Source organism: Petaurus breviceps, unplaced genomic scaffold (assembly GCF_028583685.1).
Source record: "Petaurus breviceps papuanus isolate PSGF00001 unplaced genomic scaffold, PetGlider_PUasm1.0 90879, whole genome shotgun sequence".
Taxonomy (NCBI): Eukaryota; Metazoa; Chordata; class Mammalia; order Diprotodontia; family Petauridae; genus Petaurus; species Petaurus breviceps.
In genome coordinates, this window is record NW_027187368.1 from 8,550,301 (window position 1) to 8,569,414 (window position 19,114).

General features: G+C 40.8%; 1 protein-coding gene across 1 annotated transcript in view; it reads left to right on the forward strand.

Moving 5' to 3' along the window:
- Nucleotides 1-19,114, forward strand: part of ASTN2 (astrotactin 2) — a 1,158,830-nt gene that overhangs the window by 259,791 nt on the left and 879,925 nt on the right. Inside the window, exon 4 of the mRNA XM_069073820.1 lies at nt 9,244-9,631. Within this exon, the coding sequence (XP_068929921.1) occupies nt 9,244-9,631 (388 nt within the window). The remainder of the gene's footprint in view (nt 1-9,243; nt 9,632-19,114) is intronic.

The following is a 19,114-nucleotide window of genomic DNA, read 5'->3' on the forward strand; positions in this document are numbered from 1 at the left end:
AGAGAGAGAGAGAGAGAGAGAGAGAGAGAGAGAGAGAGAGAGAGAGATCGCAGAGATTCCCCTGAAACATAGATCTCTTCCCTTTCCTCCCTTTCTCTTTCTCAGGGTTCAAAGTTTGCCTTAAGGAAGCAAAAGAAACTTGAGGCAGTTGGAAGCTTCCTTAAATTGCCATAGCAACCATTATAATTCACTTTTGAAGTTCCTAGCTAATATGGAATTTAATTTGCATAAAGTTACTACTAAAGATTTGAAATTTTCAGCTACCTACAAGCCTCTTCTTAAAGGATTTGTCTTCTTTCCAGCCTCCATTACTGACATTTCAGAAGACTTTTTTGTTCTATAACATTGGAATATTTTACCATCAACAGAGGGGCAGCTAGATGGTGCATTGGACAGAGTACCAGTCCTGGAGTCAGGAAGACCTGAGTTCAAATGTGGCCTCAGATACTTACTAGCTGTGTGACCTTAGGCAAGTCACTTAACTCTGTTTGCCTCAGTTTCTTTATCTATAAAATGAGCTGGGGGAGGAAATGGCAAACCACTTCAGTATCTTTGGCCAGACAATACCCTCTCCCCATTAAAAGTGGTCACAAAGAATTGGATGTGGATGAAAACAAAACCATTAGTAGGATTCAACACTTTCTCCTGCCTCCCACCCCTCAACAAATTTCCTTCAACCTATTCTTCCCAGTTGGTATGACATTCAAAAGAGCACAGACTCTAGAACAGAGGACATGGGTTCAAATCATACCAATGATGCCTATTATTTCTATAACTTTGGGTAAATCCTTTAATCCCTTGAGTTTGCTTATCTGTAAAATTAAAGGCTTTATCCCGTCCATCTATAGCCTTCTGTGAGTTGGACTATTGAAGATATTTCTTGTCTGAGTTAGATCTTCACAGAACCACTAGGTTAAGATGAAGACATTAAGGCCTATAGAGTTCCCCCTATGATTTGCTCAATGTCAAAAAGAAAGTTAGTGGCAGAGTCAGGATTGGAACACAGGTCCTTTGTTTCCAAATCTATCCTTCCTTCCACTGCCAATTCAACCCATATCCAAAGTAGAAATCACCTCTACTACATCCCCATCAAGCATTCATATAGTCTGTAATAAAATATCTCCAGTTAGAAGGAGTTCACTACAACATGTGGCAACCCACTCCATTGCTGGACAACACTAATTATTAAGAAAGTCTCCTGCCAAGACTCGAGCATTTCTGCATTATCTATTGTTATGGATTATTTTCACAAGATCTCTTTTTCATTCATGTCTATAAAAGAAAGTTGATGGTGGCCCATTATTTTTTTAAAGGTCCCCTTTTCTGTAATGGGTCTTGCTTAAATAGGTCATCCTCTATGTAGAGGCTAAGGCATAAAAATAGCTGTCTCTAGACATTTAACAATAGATATGAGCATATTTATACAGACAGATTTTTTTTGCATTTTTGTATTTGTTAAACATTTATCCCCTCCCAATCATGTACCCAGTTAAATGGGGCTTCATCTGATTATCCTCTGGAGATACTGCAGTAGACCCAAGGGAGGTTCCGCTGCAACAAGAAACAAATACAGGTCACATCTAATTCTGTAACAAAGGCTGAGTACAGGGCCATTTTATTTCTGGGAAACAAACAGTCAACCGACGATGATTTTGATGCTAACCTCTTCATCTTCACATCATCAGATTTCAGAGCAAAAAAAAAAAAGGACGTTGAAACACTGAAAATAGAATTTCAGAAGTAGACGAGATGTTAGAACACAATAAAGAATGTACCAGAAAAGCTCTTCTCCCTCCTCAAGTCCAGCCCCCTCCTCTCGAGAGGAAGCAAGCGAGGCTTGTTTTGTTTTGCTGGCATCATAAGACATTTCATGGCGGGGAGACCTTAAGCAAGTCACCTCTCAGAACCTCATTGTCCTAATCTCTCCAAAAGCAATAACAATACCTGCCCCAGTGAAAATCATAAGGTGCTCTGGAGCATTTGAATGAAATGCTTAATGTTGAAAAGTAAAAGGCATTGTGAAGAGTCAAACATAAGATGATATTAGAGTTAGTGGAAAAGATATGATGTCTTAAGTTTCAGGACCTAGCCTCAGTTCCTACCTCTGAATGTAGACTCCTGCAAGACTTAATCTCATCATTTTGTTTTGTTTTTTAATTTCTCATTTGTACAAAATGAGGGGATGGTCCTCTTAGCTTCTGAGATCTTTTCCCAGATCTATGATCTCTTAGATCCTTTCATTTTACAGTTAAGGAAGTTGAGACCCAGAAAGGTAAAGAAATAAAGGGCATGGCAAATAACTATTTCAGCTTCTGATATTTTTGTTGTTGTTTTTGGAGGGGGAAAGGCAGGGCAATTAGGGTTAAGTGACTTGCCCAAGGTCACACAACCAAGTGTCTGAGGTTGGATTTGAACTCACGTCCTCCTGACTCCAGGGGCGGTGCTCTATTCACTGCACCACCTCCCTGCCACGGGTTTTGGTTGCACTCTTGTATAAAGTACTTCACTGGGTTGTTGTGAAGATCCAGAGATAATGTATGCAAGCGCCTATGCTTGAAGTGTTCTCCCTCCTCATCTCTGCCCCTTAACATGCCTACTTTCTTCTAAGACAGATTAGGTTCTACTTTCTAAATAAAATGTGTCCTGATGGATGGATGCATCCTAGTTGGGCCACCCCAAATCAAACACTGAATGACTGAGGGTGTTTGTAATGACACCAGTCTGAAGCAAATGGTGCAGATGGGGCTCTGCTCAGCAGGTGGAAGTGGGACATAAGTGATCCCTCACTGCTCCACCAAAGACCTTCTGCTTCCTAGTGCCAGTGATCCTTGTGGGACACACTGAGCCTTCTTTGGACATGGCTGGGAGCACAGACTGTGCACTCTGTCTCTGGAAGCTCTGCTCAGACCGGCTGAGGAATAGGAGTGGGAATGAGTGGTGAGAAGGACATTACTTGGGAGAATATGCATGTTCACAGCTCAGAGGATTAAAGGCCCATGTTCTTATCACCACTGAACAGAGTATTATAAATCCAGTCTTAGAATACCAAATCCCCTTGTGGCTCGGCCATTGTTTGGGAATATTAAAAAGCCCTGAGACAGAAATAATCAGTTTCCGAATGACACATTGTCAAATAAAACATTTCTCATATTATCCTTTTCTCTCCTTTCCCTGGCTCCCTCTCCCGTGCCTGGATAATTTAACATGAAAAATATATTTAAATGAGGCTGAGTTGAATGGCTTTCTAAGTTTGACTCTTCTGAAGGATCTCAGTGTGTGTGTGTGTGTGTGTGTGTGTTTGTATTTGTGTGTTGTCTGTGTGGGTTAAAGAAGTAGGCTGTGATTTGTGGGATCAGATTTATAACTAGAAGAAACTTCGGAGATCATCTAGTCCAGCCCCTTATTAAATTGAAGTCCAGAGAGGTTGGGATATTGGCCAAGGTCACACAGTAGCTATTATAGTAGTAGCTAAGCTAGGATGATGATCCAGGGCCCTAGAATCCAAATCATTCTTTCTGCTACATCTTTATTGTCCACTCCTTGCTTTTCCAGTATGCTGCCTCCCCTGCCATGGGGAACCAGCATGGGTTGTAGGGGAACATGGAGATAGCTTGGAGAGGCAAAGGAACCAAAGACAAATGTCTTTGTTCTCTAATAATGCAGGTCATAGTAATAGCCCTCATTTATAGATCTCTTCAGTCAATCAACAAACACTGATTATTCACCTACTGTGTGCCACTCACCCTCCTAGGGATACAGGGACAAGAATGAATCAGCACCTTCACTTAAGGAGTTAAAATCTATTGGAAGATAGATATAGTAAATGTGTATATAGATACATATATAATATATATTAATATATAAAATAAATATTTAGTAATTTTTTAAGGAAGAACACCAGGAGTCAGGTATATCAGGATAGATTTTATTTAGAAAGTAGAACCTAAGCTGTCTTAGAAGAAAGTGGGCATGTTAAGGGGCAGAGATGAGGAGGGAGAACATTTCAAGCATAGGCCCTTGAGTACATTATCTCTGGATCTTCACAACAAACCTTATACAAGTCTTATCAGCCCCATTTTATAGATAAGGAAACTAAGGATCAGGGATGTTCCCTAACAAAATTGCCCAAGGTCAAGCAACTAGGAGCTGTAAATCTGGCAGTTGAAGCCAGGACCTCCAATCCAAAATGCAGTTTTCCCTTGCACCGTGCAGGGAAAAGAAGAAATAGTATTAGAATCTCTTGTTCCTCCGGGGCAGTGACTTCAGACTGAAGGCGTCCCCATATATGAAATTAGCAGCATCTGGTTTGTGAAAGTTGGCTTGGGGGAGGAAACAGCATGGAAAGGAAAATGTCTAGTTAAAGTTGGTAACAGACACTTAACCCAGGCATTTTACAGATCAGGAAACTAAGACCCAGGGAGGTGAATAGATTTGTTCCTGGTTTCACAGATAGGAAGCCTCGATGCTAGATGTGGACCTCAGCTTCTGATTCAAAATCCTGTGTTTTTTTTTTCCCCTCACTATATCAAGATGCTTCATTGGTGGGAGAAGTTGGCACTTTTGTGTCCTCCCTCCCCCCTCTCTGTGAAATGGTTTTTAGAAATCTCAGATGCAAGAGACAACTCATGACCTTCAGGTCTGTGCTGTGTGCAATCTCACAGAAATCAAACCCTCTCCATGGGGCCAAATCAAATAGACTAGCATTCTTATTTTTGGAAACTCCGAAACACTCCACAAACCTCATTTCACCGTGGTCTCCCCCAGGTGTGTGCAGCCCAAATCGGATTTGGCATCCGATCTCTGAAGCAGCCAGAGTTGCCTCGGCTCGTTCCCCAGACTCCTCTCTAGTTTTGGCCCTTCATTAACTTTACTATGTCAAAGTCAGAGTCCTTCCCTACTACGTCTCTCTCTCCTCACTGACTCCTCCACTCACCTCCTAACACTGTGCAACTAACCTGACCTCTCCTTTATTAATTCCTCCCACACCTCTACTGTGTTTCTGCTTGCTGGCCCCCTGTTTCTGGAGGCAGACCATGAGTAGGAGTAAAAAAGCAGGGAGAGGAAATCGTGGGTGGGGGCCACTTCAGGTGGTTGGTTTAGCCAAGATAGGGAAAGAACCACACTTTCTTCTCCTCAGCGCTGAGCTCCTCGCCCACTCTCTTCAAGGAGGGAGAATTGGGAGCTGGTCACATGGCAGGGCCCTGGGGACATCCAAATAATTTTCTCTTCTGTTCTGTGCTGAGCTGTCTTTCAGAGAGCTGAGAATCCAGGGCCCATGACAGAACCACCATGGTCCTGCCACCCTGTGATGATAACTGTGCTGTGAGACAGCCAGATTGAGAGCCCAGAGGGAGCAGATCTCAGGGACCTCCATTAAAATGCACTGTGATAATGGAACCTTCCTGTTTCAGAGCTCCAAGGATTCTGGAGGATCTCTGAATTATAGTGAGAATGAAACATTCCTAGTAAATTCATTGAGGGCAGAGCAGTTTGTCAGGGTCTAGACAACCAATAACCCTAGAGTCATGGAATTGAGAATGCCAGAGCTGAAAGGGACTTTATATGCATTCTCCTTAGGTGACCTTGGACAAGTCATGAAATTATTCAGGGCTTCTATTTTCCATATTTTGAATGAAAAGTTTGACCAAATTGGTTGTAAGGTTTCTTCTAGCTATAAACCTTAAGAATATTTGTGCATGGATTCTATGTTACTAAGGATGGTTCTCAAATTTTTGTTGCTGCTGTTGGTGTTTTTTGTTCATGTCACAGTACTCTGCCATGAGGAATCCTGGCAGAGTACACACTGATTGCTTAAGTTGACATCACTTTGGGTGATTTGGGAGACTTGTTTATATAAAGTTTCCTCTCAATAGCAACAGCCATTATAGTTTAATTCCTTGAGGGTTAAAGGAATATTAGTATATATGTAATAAGCAAGATTTGTATATTTTATGACTAACCATACTGTGTATCCAGGGTAAGTTAAATTTATATTAAAATTATACATTTTCTTTCATCTGTAATAATGTAAGATCCAAAGTTTTGCAGAACTACTGCTATAAAGCATTCCCAATAGTCTGGAGTTATATGAGCCATGATGCAAGACATTAATTGACCGTCAAAAGCTACAACAGGGACAAGTTTTAGATTTTGGTATCTCCCCTTCTTTTTCCAACTCAATTCTCCCTTTTTTAATATCTGCCTTCCTTAGCCACATATTTTCCCCTACTCTCATTCCAAACATCCACTGAAATCATACTCTCGTAGTGTCTCTAGTATCTGAGAATGAAACTGATCAATAAATTCATAGAAACCATATTCCATAAAAATTGGAGCTGAGAGAACCTTAGAAAAAATCTAGTCCAACCAACTCATTTTACAGAGGAGGAAACTGAGACCTAGAGAGAAAAATGTGATTCTTTCTCCTCAAGCAGTAGAGTAAGAACCCTTATTTATTTATTAAGGACAAGAAGAGATGACAGTGCTTAATACAATGAAATTGATTACTGATAGCCATTTGCAGGAAGAGTGGCAAATGGGACAGGATAGATAGGTATTATGTGCAAGGTAGTCTTTTAGAATTTTTTAATTAAATGTTTTATTGAAAACTTAATAGTGAACATTAACAAAGCCAACTAATTGAGCAATTATCAAGCATCTCCTACGGGTCAGAACCTGTATAAGAAAATGGAGGTAAAAATATAGAAATGAAAAATATTCCTGCCCTCAGAGAGATTACATTTGTATGTGTGTGTGTGTGTCGTCAGGGGTGGGGGAAACCCGTTTTAAATATATAAGTTTAATTGATTATTTGCAGTGCAGAAATATCGTACCAATTTTTTTAGTCTCCTACTAAATACCCATCAGGATTCTTTGTTCATTTTCATTTAGTTTTCTTCACAGATGGTTGTGGGTAATGTCTATTCTACTCTTCTGATACTATTTTTTCACTTTGTATTATTTCATAAAGGCTTTTTATATTTCTGTATGCTTATATGTTTTAATGGCATTATAGTATTCCATTACATTAATGTGCTGCAATTTATTTAACTATTTGCCTACTATTGGACATTTTAGTGGATTTTGGTTTTTGGCAATTACATATAATGTTACAGTGAAAATCTCTGAAAAGCAGACTTTTTCCCCCTGATGAAAAGAGCAGTACTTTCAGCATATTTTTCCAACAATGAAAAGATTGGATCAAAGCATATAAATGTTTTCTGTAACTTTTACTTCATATTGACTGGTTATATATATATTTTTTTTTCAATTTTTTTTTAAGCAATTGGGGTTAAGTAACTTGCTCAAGTTTACATGGTCAGTTATTTCTGGGTGTGGTGCTAAGTATTTGAGCCCGGATTTGATCCCCAGGTCATCCCAACACTGGAGCCAGTGCTCTTACTCGCTGAGCCACCTGGCCGCCCCTAAGCAATTGGGGTTAAGTAACTTGCTCAAGGTTACATGGCCAGGTGTTTCTGGGGACTGGTTATCTTTTGGCATTTGGGAAACACGATATTGTGTAAAGAACATTTTATTTGGAACTAGAGGATGTGGGTTCGAATCCTAGCTCTTCTATTTACTATCAGACTGACCCTGGACAAGTAAATTCCCCTTTTCTGGGCCTCAGTTTCCTCCTCCAGTAAAGGAGTAAAATGAGGTAATTAGTTAATGAAATGAAGTAAATTAGATTTCACAGCAAAGTTTTACAAAAAAATAAGACTAGATGGTATCTAACCTCGTCTCCACCTGTGAACTCTCTATATTTTGGAATTACATCAAGTAGGCCTTTACCTACTCTCCCTGTGCAGGAAGTCCAATTCAGTCTTACTAAGCAGGCTGCTGTTCCTCTCTTCCAACCCTGGAGCTTCCTGAGCCTTGCCTGGACCCAGAAGTGTTATTTGCCAGGCCTGCATCTGCTCAGCTGAGAAAGAAAAGTGCAGTCACTGCCTCCCTGAGCTCTCCTTCCCATTACTGTCAATTACAGGACCAAATGAGAAAACAGATGAGGCCAAGGAGGGGAGGCAAGGAGGAGGGGGAATCCTAATGAGAGCTGCCATATTGTGCTCATAGAGTTGTTTCCTGCAGCAGATTGCAAGCAAGGGCCATGGGGAAAGGCATAGCTCATCTCTTTAAAATTCTCCAAACAAGGGTCCCATCCTTGCTTTGCAGCACTCCCTCACCCCTACTTAAGTAGCTATTGGCATCGTTGGGACCAACCATCTAATACAGCATTGCATTCTCAATGATAAGACCCCAGTCTAGATTAGACGTTTGGGGACTGGGAAAAATCTTCTTTTGTTAATTACTCTTCCTCAAAACCAATGTTCTGACGACTCCAGTCATCTTTCCTTGTCATGCATTCCACCTGGTATTTAGAGATGGGCTGGGCATCATTGGTTAAGGTATCTCATCCATCAATCTCCTACTTGATGCAAAGGTGATTTTTCTATGGGAGAAATCAAAAGTTGAGGAAGCCATGCTCATATAACTCTCCTGAATTGGCAGCCTGAGGAATTATTTCTCCCCGGATTTGGAAGTATTCTCTTTTTTCCTCCACCTCTTCATTTCTCTGAACTTTTCATGGGTTCTATTCTTTCTTTCTCCCACTTCCCTCCCTCCTGCTCTCCTCCCTTCTCCCTGTTTTATACACACCTTCTTCCTCACTTATTAGAGTTACAGGATCTCAGAACTAAATGAGATTTCTGAAGTTATCTAGTCTAGCACTTGCCAGGTAAACAAATCCCTTCTGTGACATCTTGGGTGGGAGGTGGCATGGTTTAGTTTAAGGTGAATTATCTGAGTTCAGCAACTCTTTACATTTTTATTTTTGCATCGCCAGGGCCTGCACATAATAAGTATTTAATAGATTTTCATAGAATGAAATTAAATTGAATTAAGTTTTAAAAATATTTCAGGATATGGAGTCAGATGACCTGAGTAGAAGTTTTTACTTTGTTACTTCTCTCTCTATATATATATATCTCCCCTACTAGAATATAAGCTCTTTAAGGACAAGGCCTATTTTTGATTTTTTCTTTTTATTGTCAGTGCCTGACACACAATAGGTTCTTAATTAATGCTTGTTGATTGATTTAGCTCTCTAAGCTTCTCAGGGCCTCTATTGAAAAATATCTATCTTATGTGGAAAATTAAGGCATTGGATTAGACAGTTTCCTCCAAGCTCTCAACTCATAAGCCTTGCCATGAGACTTCATTAATTCTAAGTTCTTCTCCCTCCTATAGGGTGGATTGATAGCCCTCCTTTTGCTGTTGCTGGTATTCACTGTGGCACTGTATGCTCAGCGGCGCTGGCACAGACGACGGCGGGTCCCCCAAAAAAGTGCCAGCACAGAGGCGACACATGAGATCCACTATATTCCATCGGTGCTCCTGGGACCCCAAGCTCGAGAGAGCTTCCGTAACTCTCGCCTTCAGGCACACAATTCTGTCATCGGCATGCCCATCCGCGAGACTCCCATCCTAGATGACTATGACTATGATTATGAAGAAGAGGAGCAACCCCGGAGGGCCAACCATGTCTCCCGAGAGGATGAATTTGGGAGCCAGGTGACTCGGACCCTAGAGAGCCTTGGTCAGGCCAGTGAGGAGAAGATGGACTTTGAGAAAAAAGGTGAGTCCTTCTTTGACCCTTTTTATTTATTGAAGGAAGAACATATTGTAGTGAAAAGAACACTGGGAATAGAGCAAAGTCTGGGTTTGAGGTCCATCCCATCCTCATAATATCTGTGTGATCCTTGGAAAATAAGTTTACCTCAATGGGCCTCAGGTTCCTTCTTTTTAAACATTAGATTGGATTAGATGGTATCTCCTGACTCAGTTTACTTTCTATGATATTAGATTCTGGTGGACTTTGGCTTAGGAGAACAAAGAGGAGGGACTAGATTCTGGGCAGGGTCTATTGAAAGACAGTTATGGCGATGCCAGTATTGTGTCTTCACAATATTGGTATTATGGTAATATGTTTTTTTGTTAATTTGTTGTTTTGGTAATTGGTAATATGTTCTTTCTGTCAAGGCAAGATGCTGTATTGGAAGTAATTTTGACTTTCAAATCAGAAGAAATGAGTTTGAATCTTGGCTCTATTAAGTTTTTAACTTTAGACAGAACATAGTATAAGTGTTATTTATGTCTAGGTCTCCACAGATGTGGGTAAAAGAGTCCTAGCTCCCATGCAAGCACATAAAGTAATATATGTATATGTGTGTGCATTGCATACACAAATATGCACACATACATGAACTTATATGTGTTTATATGCACACACATACATGCACACACGCACACATATACATACACATATAACAGGGCAGCCTTTATTTTCACTTTGAAGAAAATGCAGAAAATTCATAAAGGGATCACATAAGTAGACTAGAAAGGGAGCCTAGAAATATACAATACAACTCTCCTTCCTCTCTGGTGATGCCTACCTTTCTAGTCCTCAAATACTATGATACACTACTACCAAGGTCTTAAATAACCAGCCACCCAACAAGCATGTATCTATGTTCTAGACACTGTTCTAGGATATGTGCATAAAAAGAGACAAAGCACCATCCTGTCCTCAAGAAACTTACACTCTAATAGGGTAGATATCATGAAATAATGAGTTGCATACAAGATAAAATACAGAGCAGATGGAAGATAGTCTTGCAGACATAGTTCTAACCTATGGTTTGGACTCTCCTTATAAGGAAACCAAGCTTGGAAATTCTAGAGAGGGAATACCCTTTCTCATCAGACTTGTACCATACAAATGACTCAATATATTAATATAGAACAAATTATTTAGGAACTGAACATTGTATAGGAATCATTTTCTCCTTTGCTTATTAGGTCCTCTATCTAGAAGTCTGGAACTCCAAATTCTCCACACTTCCCATTTCACAGATGAGGAAATTGAGACCTAGAGGTAATTCAGCCAAGCTCATATAGCTTTTGTCAGAGCTGGGGATTCTAATTCTGACCAGGGATTTTTCCATTCTTGGTTCTATGTGGTTTTGCTGCTTGTATTCTCTCTCCATCTGATGCATCTTCACATCCAGAATAATCTTCCTTTTCCAAAGATTTGAGTCCTTTGCTCAAAAACTTTCAGTGGCTCCCTGTTAAGTAATACGTGGAGTTCTTGACCTGATATTTAGGGCCCTTCATAGTATGCTCCCTTTCTGATAGTCTTTTCATTACTTCCTTTCAAGAACTTTATGCCAAACTGGACTGTTCTGTCTTCTTGTCCTACATTCTCCTTTCTCTGTACATTTTTGAAGGCCACCTTTCCTACCTCAAATGCCCTCCCTCCTCATGTCTACCTATTGAAATCCTTCTCTTCCTTCAAGGTCTAGCTTAGATGTCAACTTTTCTGTAAAGTCTTTTTTGAGATCACTGACTAAAAATGATATCCTTTCTTCAAATTGGCCTAGATCCCTCCATTGACCCCAGAACAACCTACTTAATAAGCTTTCTCCCTCCACCCAGAAAACTATTGGCTCCTTGAAGGCAAGAATTGACTATGTTATTCTTTGCAGCCTTAGTTCTTTTCATATAATAGGTGCTCATTAAATGGTTATTAAATTTAAACCCCCTGGGGCAGTGTTATCAGTCCCACATCTAAGTAGAAAGCTACAGTGGGGGAAACAAAAAAGTAATTCGCAGATTTTAGCAAGGTAGTGTATCTCTCTGAGTTGAACACTGGGGAGGTGTTACAAAATGGTTTGTTTTCCTTCTTCTTTACATGAGCCTAGTTATGAAGCTACATAGGGAAGAAAGGTAAGAGAAAAGAGCTAATTAACGTAGAGGGGCTATGTCTACAGTAATAGACTGGGCCTCATGGTTCATGACAAGCTTTTAGGAATTTCTTGCTTTCCTTCACTCAGAATGAAAATTCACAATTGGATATAGACCAGACAAGAAGAAATTAGATGGGGGAGGGTACAAGAGGGAAGGTCCATAGTGGTTAATTTTTCCAAAGAGCAGGCTCACTAGAACACTCTGATTTTTCCAAACTGGGATCCATGCATTCTTGTGAAACTACTAAGATGGTTGAACTATAGAAATTTAGGGCTGAGCTTCCCTGACAAAGCTGGGAATATGTAGCCAGATAATATCCCTGTGTTCATTGATGCAGAAGGCAGCATGAGTATCCATTTCCCAATACTAACTGAGCGGAAAGGACTCACCAGCAGAAAGGATGCTGGGTCTTAGTGCTTCAAAGGGCGTCCAAGAACACAGGGTGAAAGTTAATAGTGGGGATGGGATGTGGGGAATTATTACCCAAATATCTACAGATCTCTTTATATTCACACACAGTTTTGCACCTATTTACTAGCTAATTCTCTTGACATATCTATGAGTTTGGATCTTCCACAGAGCAATTGGAAATGGTACCCTAGAAAGGACAGAGTACTGGACATGGAACCAGAAATTTTATTTCACTCATTTTTCAGTCGTGTACAACTTTTTGTGATCTGATTTGGGGTTTTCTTGGCAAAGATACTAGGGTGGTTCACCATTTCCTTCCACAGCTCATTTTACAGATGAGGAATTAAGCTAACAGGTTTAAGTGTCTTGTCCAGGGTCACACAACTAGTAAGTGTCTGAGGCCACAGTTGAACTCAGGTGAGTTTTCCTGTCTCTAGGCCCAGCACTCTATCTGCTGTGCCACCTAGCTGTCCAGTGGAGTCAGGAAGACGAGTTCAGATCTGACCTCAGAAATTCACTAGCAGTGTGACCCTGAACAAGCCAATTGACCTCTGCCTCCGTTCTTCCACCTGTAAAATGGAGGCGATCATACCACTGACCTCTCAGTTTTGTTATGAAGATAAAATGAGATTTTTATAAAGCCCTTTGCGAATTGTAAAGTGCTATATAAATGTTAGCTGTTATTGTGGAATTGAGAATAGAACCTATAAGTTCCTTGCGTAGTATCATGGGAAGATAGACTGGAAGACTACTTAGAACGTAGAACTTCAGAACGACCTAATTCCAGAGTTCTTAACTTGATCTCTGAACATATATATATATATATATATATATATGAATGTGTATATATAAATATTTTGAAATAATTTGCTTTCTTTGTCATCATATGTGTTTTATTTGCATGTAAGAAATAATTCTGGGGGTGGCTAGGTGGTGCAGTGAATAGAGCACTGGCCCTGGAGTCAGGAGGACCTGAGTTCAAATTTGGCCTCAGACACTTAACATTTACTAGACATGTGACCTTGGGCAAGTCACTTAACCCCAGTTGCTCTGCCTTCCCCCCTCCAGAAAGCAAAAAAGGAAGGAAGGAAGGAAGGAAATTTTGAGGAGGGATCTATAGCCTTTAAGCGATACTAAAGAGATCCAAGACACAAAAATGTTGGCGTCTCTGATAGTAGATAGAGCACTAGATTTGGAGTCAGAGGACCTGAGTTTGGGTCCCATCTCAGATATTTAATACCTCTATGACCTTGAACAATTTCCTTAACCTCTCAGTGATGTGACAGATTTAGTGCCTCAGTTTTTTCATCCTTAATATGAGAAGGTTAGACTTGATGATCATATATTTAGCCCTAGAGTGGAACTGAAAAAAACATTAGGACTAACCCTCTCATTTTATCGATGAGGAAACTGAGGCCCAAAGAGCCATACTGATATACTCAGGATTACATAATTAGTAAGTATCTAGGGCTGAATTTGAACGTTGGTCTTTCTTATTCCAAATCCTAAGATCCCTATCAGTTCATGATCCTATGGTCTTTATAGAGAGGAAGTAAAGTATAATGGGTAAAAACTTGCCCTTGGAGTTAGGAAGATCTGGATTCAAAGCCTGTCTCTGATCCACCCTGGCTGTGTTTGTGTGGTTATCATCTAACCTCTCGCTGTGCACCCCACCAGCTCTTGAAAACTGAGGTACAAGCAAGCTGCTGATCTATATCACTTTAGAAAGTTCTGCACAGGGAGTGTTCTACAAAATGAAATCATGGAGACTGGACCCTTCCCTATTCCATGCCTCCCTCCCCCAAAAAAGACCCTAATGTACTTCTTATTAGAGTTCAGAAGGATCTTAAAAAATAACTAGCAATTATATAGTGCTTCAAGTTTTGCATAGTGTTTACCACAGATTATAGAATTGTAAGAATTAGAAGGAATCTCTGGGTACATCCAGTGTTTCTCAGATTCCATTCCAAAAAAAACATCGCTGATCAGGGAGGCGATTTTGATGTCTCTGCTAATTTTCTAGAGATTCAACAAAACAGGGAACTCTTTCTTCCTGAGTCTACTGATAAGAGGTATGTGACAGGGACATAAGGTAAGGAGCAGCAGTGGATATAAAACAAGGAATGGGCACCAATCTTCTGTCTCTGATTGCAAGAGAAGACAAGCTTGGAAGGAAACCCAGCAAGGGTTGGAATGAAGCCAAGGAATGGAAAAGGGAGTGCCAGTGAGACAAAGTTCTCAAACATGCCTGTGGCAAACTTGAGGGAAGGGTCTTGCTGAGAGACAGGTGGTTTGGAGGGGGATACCAGATGTCCTGAAAATAGAAAGAGAACCCAATGGCTGCATAGGCAAAAGAAGACAATACAAAAGCAATGTGTAGCAACAAACCCTTCTTCCAACCCAAGAGACTGTGCTATGGCCCCAGGGGCAGCCTGAGCCAGGAAGCTATTCCCAGACATACAAGCCCAAGAAGCCAGAGGGCAATACCTCCCTGAGCCTAGCACTGCCCTGACTTGTACTCAAAGGACTTATTTTCACGAGGTAATTTTTAGTATGATAATGGGCTTCATTTCTCCCATTTTGCTCCACAGTTTCCTCTTCCTTTCTTCTCATTTATTCCAGACCTCCTAGACTACAATTTATGAGTTCTTTGAATTATATATTTCCAGCTCCAAAGTGTTCTGTGACAAATTATTTTGAGAACTGATGTAGTCCAATCTCTTAATTTTATTTCATTTTATTAATGTCTTTTGTCTTCATATTAAAGTGATTTCCCAAATCCCTTCCTCCCATATCTGTAAAATGGAAATTATAATACTTGATGTGCCTTTCTCACAAGGTTATTGTGAGGGAAGAGTTTGGTAAACTATTAATGAACAAGCATTTATTAACTGTTTATTATGCCCTCGGCATAGAGTTCAGCACTGAGAATACAAAGTGTAGTAAGAGCGATGGCATAATTCCTTCCCTTCTTCACTCCATGCAGGTCAGGCTAGTTTTTTGCTTGCTTGTTTGTTTGTTTGTTTTTTCTTTAAATGATATTGGGACACTTCTGGAGTTGTTGGGCTCAGCAGGCTAAAAGTCTGAACTGCTAAGGCCACTTCTTCATCATCTGAGTAATGGGCACCCAGGAGGAGCTGGAAAGACTCTCACACGCTTTGTCTGGTCAATTCTGATAAAAGCTTCTTCATTCTGCTGAATCAATTCAGGGTGTGTCTAACACTGCCTGTCCTGCTTGATTACTTTTCTGCCTTTGCTAAGCAAATCTCCTTTTGTTAAATGTGATTGATCTAGAGCCTCTCAATTCATTATAATGTCCAAATTAAACTGCTACAGGACTAGTCTTAGGCAGGCCCAGCCCAGAACAAACAAAAAGCCGAAACAGCTGCAGGCCTGAAGGAGCTTGCCTGCTAAAGGGAGAGACATATGCAGCATATATCTAAACAGTCATTTTGGTCAATATGGCTGGATTGTAAAATATATGGAGGGGAATGATGGGTTAAAAACTGAAAAGATAGGAAGTGGCCAGGTTGTGAAGAATTTTGAATGTCAGAAAAAAAGGAGCTTATTAAATTTGATCCTGGAGGCAGTAGGGAACCATTGGAGTTTATTAAGTTACAGATATAACATAGCAAGACGTACACTTGAGAAAAATCATTTTGGCAGCTTTGTCAGAGAAGGGAATGGAGTGGGGAGATACTTGAAGAAGAAGATAGTCCAAATATAAGTCTATTAGGAGTCTAATTCAGTAGTCCAGTCAAGAGAAAAGAACTGCCTAGATTATGGTGGTGGTTATGTGAAAAGAGGAAAGGGGAAATATGCAGGAGATGCCATAGAGCAGGCCTGCACAACCTGTGCAGCCGCCCAGGGGTGGCTTATGGCCCACAGGCAAGCCCAAGGATTTGGGACGGCCTGTGGAAAATGTAGAACTTCCTCTACGTATTTTGTGGGCTGCCCACAATTCCTCGGGGGGGAGGGGAATATTTTGCAGGTTGTACAGGCCTGCTGTAGAGAAAGGAAAAAAAACACGTGTTCTTCCTCCCTCCTCCTTCTCTTCTCCTTCCTCTTCCTTTTCCTCCTCTTCTTCCTCCTCCTCTTCCTCCCCTTCCTCCTCCTCTTCCTCCTCCTCATCATTGTTGTTGCTGCCTCATCAGATTCTGTCTCATGTTAATAGCAGAACCAGAACTAAAATTCAGGTCTCTAGAGATCAGACCAAAGTACTTTATGTTAAACTGAATGATGGTAATTGATCCCTGTTTTATTCAGTATAAAAATGGAATAAAAACATTAGGTTTCCTAAAAGATGTCATTCAAAAAAGACAACAGCACCCCATGGAGTGCATATGCTTGACAATTCAAAGGTCCTAGTCTTTTACACTTGAATACATTTTATCTGAATTACTCCCCAGTCCATGTGTGTTGGGAAAGTTAATGATGTTGAAGATTTCTACAGTAGGATTATGGAACATAAAACTCTATGGTTGTAGACTCAGAGGATTAGAGATTTGACCTGAGAGGGACATCAGAGGCTCCCTAGTCCAACTCCCTTTGTTTATCGATGGGCAAACTGATGCCAAGAGAAGGTAAATTACTTGCCTGAGATCAAACAGGTAGGAAGCATCAGAACTGGGATTTGCACCTGGGTACTCTGTGTTCCTTCCACTGTATCATGCTGCCTCCCCCATTGTTCACTCTTCAACAAGCATGGACTGACTATCATGCCTTGCAATTGGAGGAGGAAGACAATCTTACCCCACTGTCTTCATGGGCATATACTTATGATAATATGTTCAGGGGTGGGAATGAATGACATTTTGACACCTTCACCCAGAATTGCCTCTTCTCTTTCCACCATCCAAAATCTAGTTTTGACTCATTTCTATGTTCGGCTTAAGTTTTCATTTTTCCATTAAGTCTTCCCTAGTACGTGATGATGGGAAGAGAAATGATGTGCCCAATGTCACAGAGAAGTAGCATAGCCATGATTCAAACCTAGGCTATCTGAATCCACCTCTAGGGCTCAGTCAACACTCACCAGGCCAGTGAGTCCACAAGGATTTATTAAGTATATTTGCCAGGCATTGTACTCAACACTGGGAATATAAATACAAATAGAACAAAAGACAACCTGTCTTCAAAGAGATTAAACTCTAATTCAAGGGGCGGCTAGGTGGCACAGTGAACAGGGGACCAGCCCTGGAGTCAGGAGGACCTGAGTTCAAATTTGGCCTTAGACACTTAACACTTACTAGCTGGGTGACCTTGGGTGAGTCGCTTAACCCCAATTGCCCTGCCTCCCCCTCTCTAAAAAGCAAATACAATATTTTAATTCAAAAGAAGGCAGCCTTTAAAGGGAAGCTGAAAAAGTGAGTGAAGTGATTAAGGATGAAGCTACAAGGGTATAGGGGCATTGGCACAGGGCCATCTGGTACAGGGACATTATAGAGAAAGTCTGAAGCACCAGGAATACAATGTAGAGATTAATGAAGGTATGGACAACCTGGGCATCCTCCTTCAAATGGAGGCTCTAGGAGCAATCAGCCAATCACAGGGAGAGGCCCCAAAATTAGTTTGTGTTTCCAATACGTGAAATATAGGCATTGAATGAGTTTCAAGGGTTTCTGTGGCATGGTAGAGAAAATCTGGATAGTCAGAAGTACTCTGTACTGGGTTCACATCCTGGCTTTTCTGCCTATATTACCTTAGGCAAGAGACTTAATCTCTCCAAACAGCAGGTTCTTCATTTGTAAAATAAACAGTTTGGACTCGATGGTGTCTACAAATCTCTTAGAATCCAAGGTCTCTGTCTGTGATTCTGTGATCATGAGGACAAAATGAAAACAATACCTGTAAAGCACTTAGCACAGCACTTGGCACACAGTAGGCACTATGTAAATGTTTACTCTCCTTAAATCACCCAGTGCAGTGAGACATGGTGAGGCGGTGAGGCTGCAAATCTGCAAATCAGTAACAAAGTACTTTATTTGATCTTCCCAGCACTGGGAGATTCTCTATATTCCCAAAGAAAGGTTGCCTGATATAATCACTCATTCATCCTTGGCATCAGCAATAATGACATGTCTTCTGATTTCAACCACACTCTTTCCTTTCTACCTGTGTGTAACAGTGCTTGTGTCAGTGTGGTAGGTACCAATACATGGCCATCTTCTTCCAAGATCTGCCTTGGATGTGACTTTGAAATCTTATTTGCTATCATTTTGTCTTTTCATAACCCTTTAGAAGCCAGAGAGGGTCCAGTGAGTTGAAAATGAGCTTCAGGGGTCAGCCTGCAAAGTGCCCAGATATGGGATGGTTCTTTTATTTACTTATTTATTTATTTTTTCCCATTGGAGAGGAAAAAATCTGCTTCCATTGCTAAGATAGTTCATTTAACTCCAATTAACAAGTTGCCCCATCAAGCATGGTGACAAGCCTTGGCTCTGCTTACAAGCTCTTACCATCTTGTGGTTTCCCTCCTATTTCTTTCTAGACTATGCCTATCGTTCCTAAATGCCTGGGCTTAGCCAAAAAAGGTTGACTTTGTCAGAGTTGAGCTTGGCATCCCCAGGCAACAGTCCTCAGAGCTGTCTCGGCACTCTCTAAAATAAGATATAGACTGAGATTTGTCATCAAACCACAAACAGTAATGTCACTAAAGCTGTCACAAGAGCCCCTTAAAAATGTCACTTTCTAGCATTAATTGCCAGGATAGCAAAACAAATGCAGGTTCCTTCGAACATTTGCTTGTTCCCTCTCCTCCCACGCTCCCCCTTTCCTCTCCCTTGCTCTCACTTCTCCTTTTTTAGTGCAAACGTTATTCTACCCCCACTCCTCATGTCTTTATCTTATTTTGCTTCCCCAGGGCCTCGTCTTGATTAGAATGTCTCTAGGAAGCTGCACT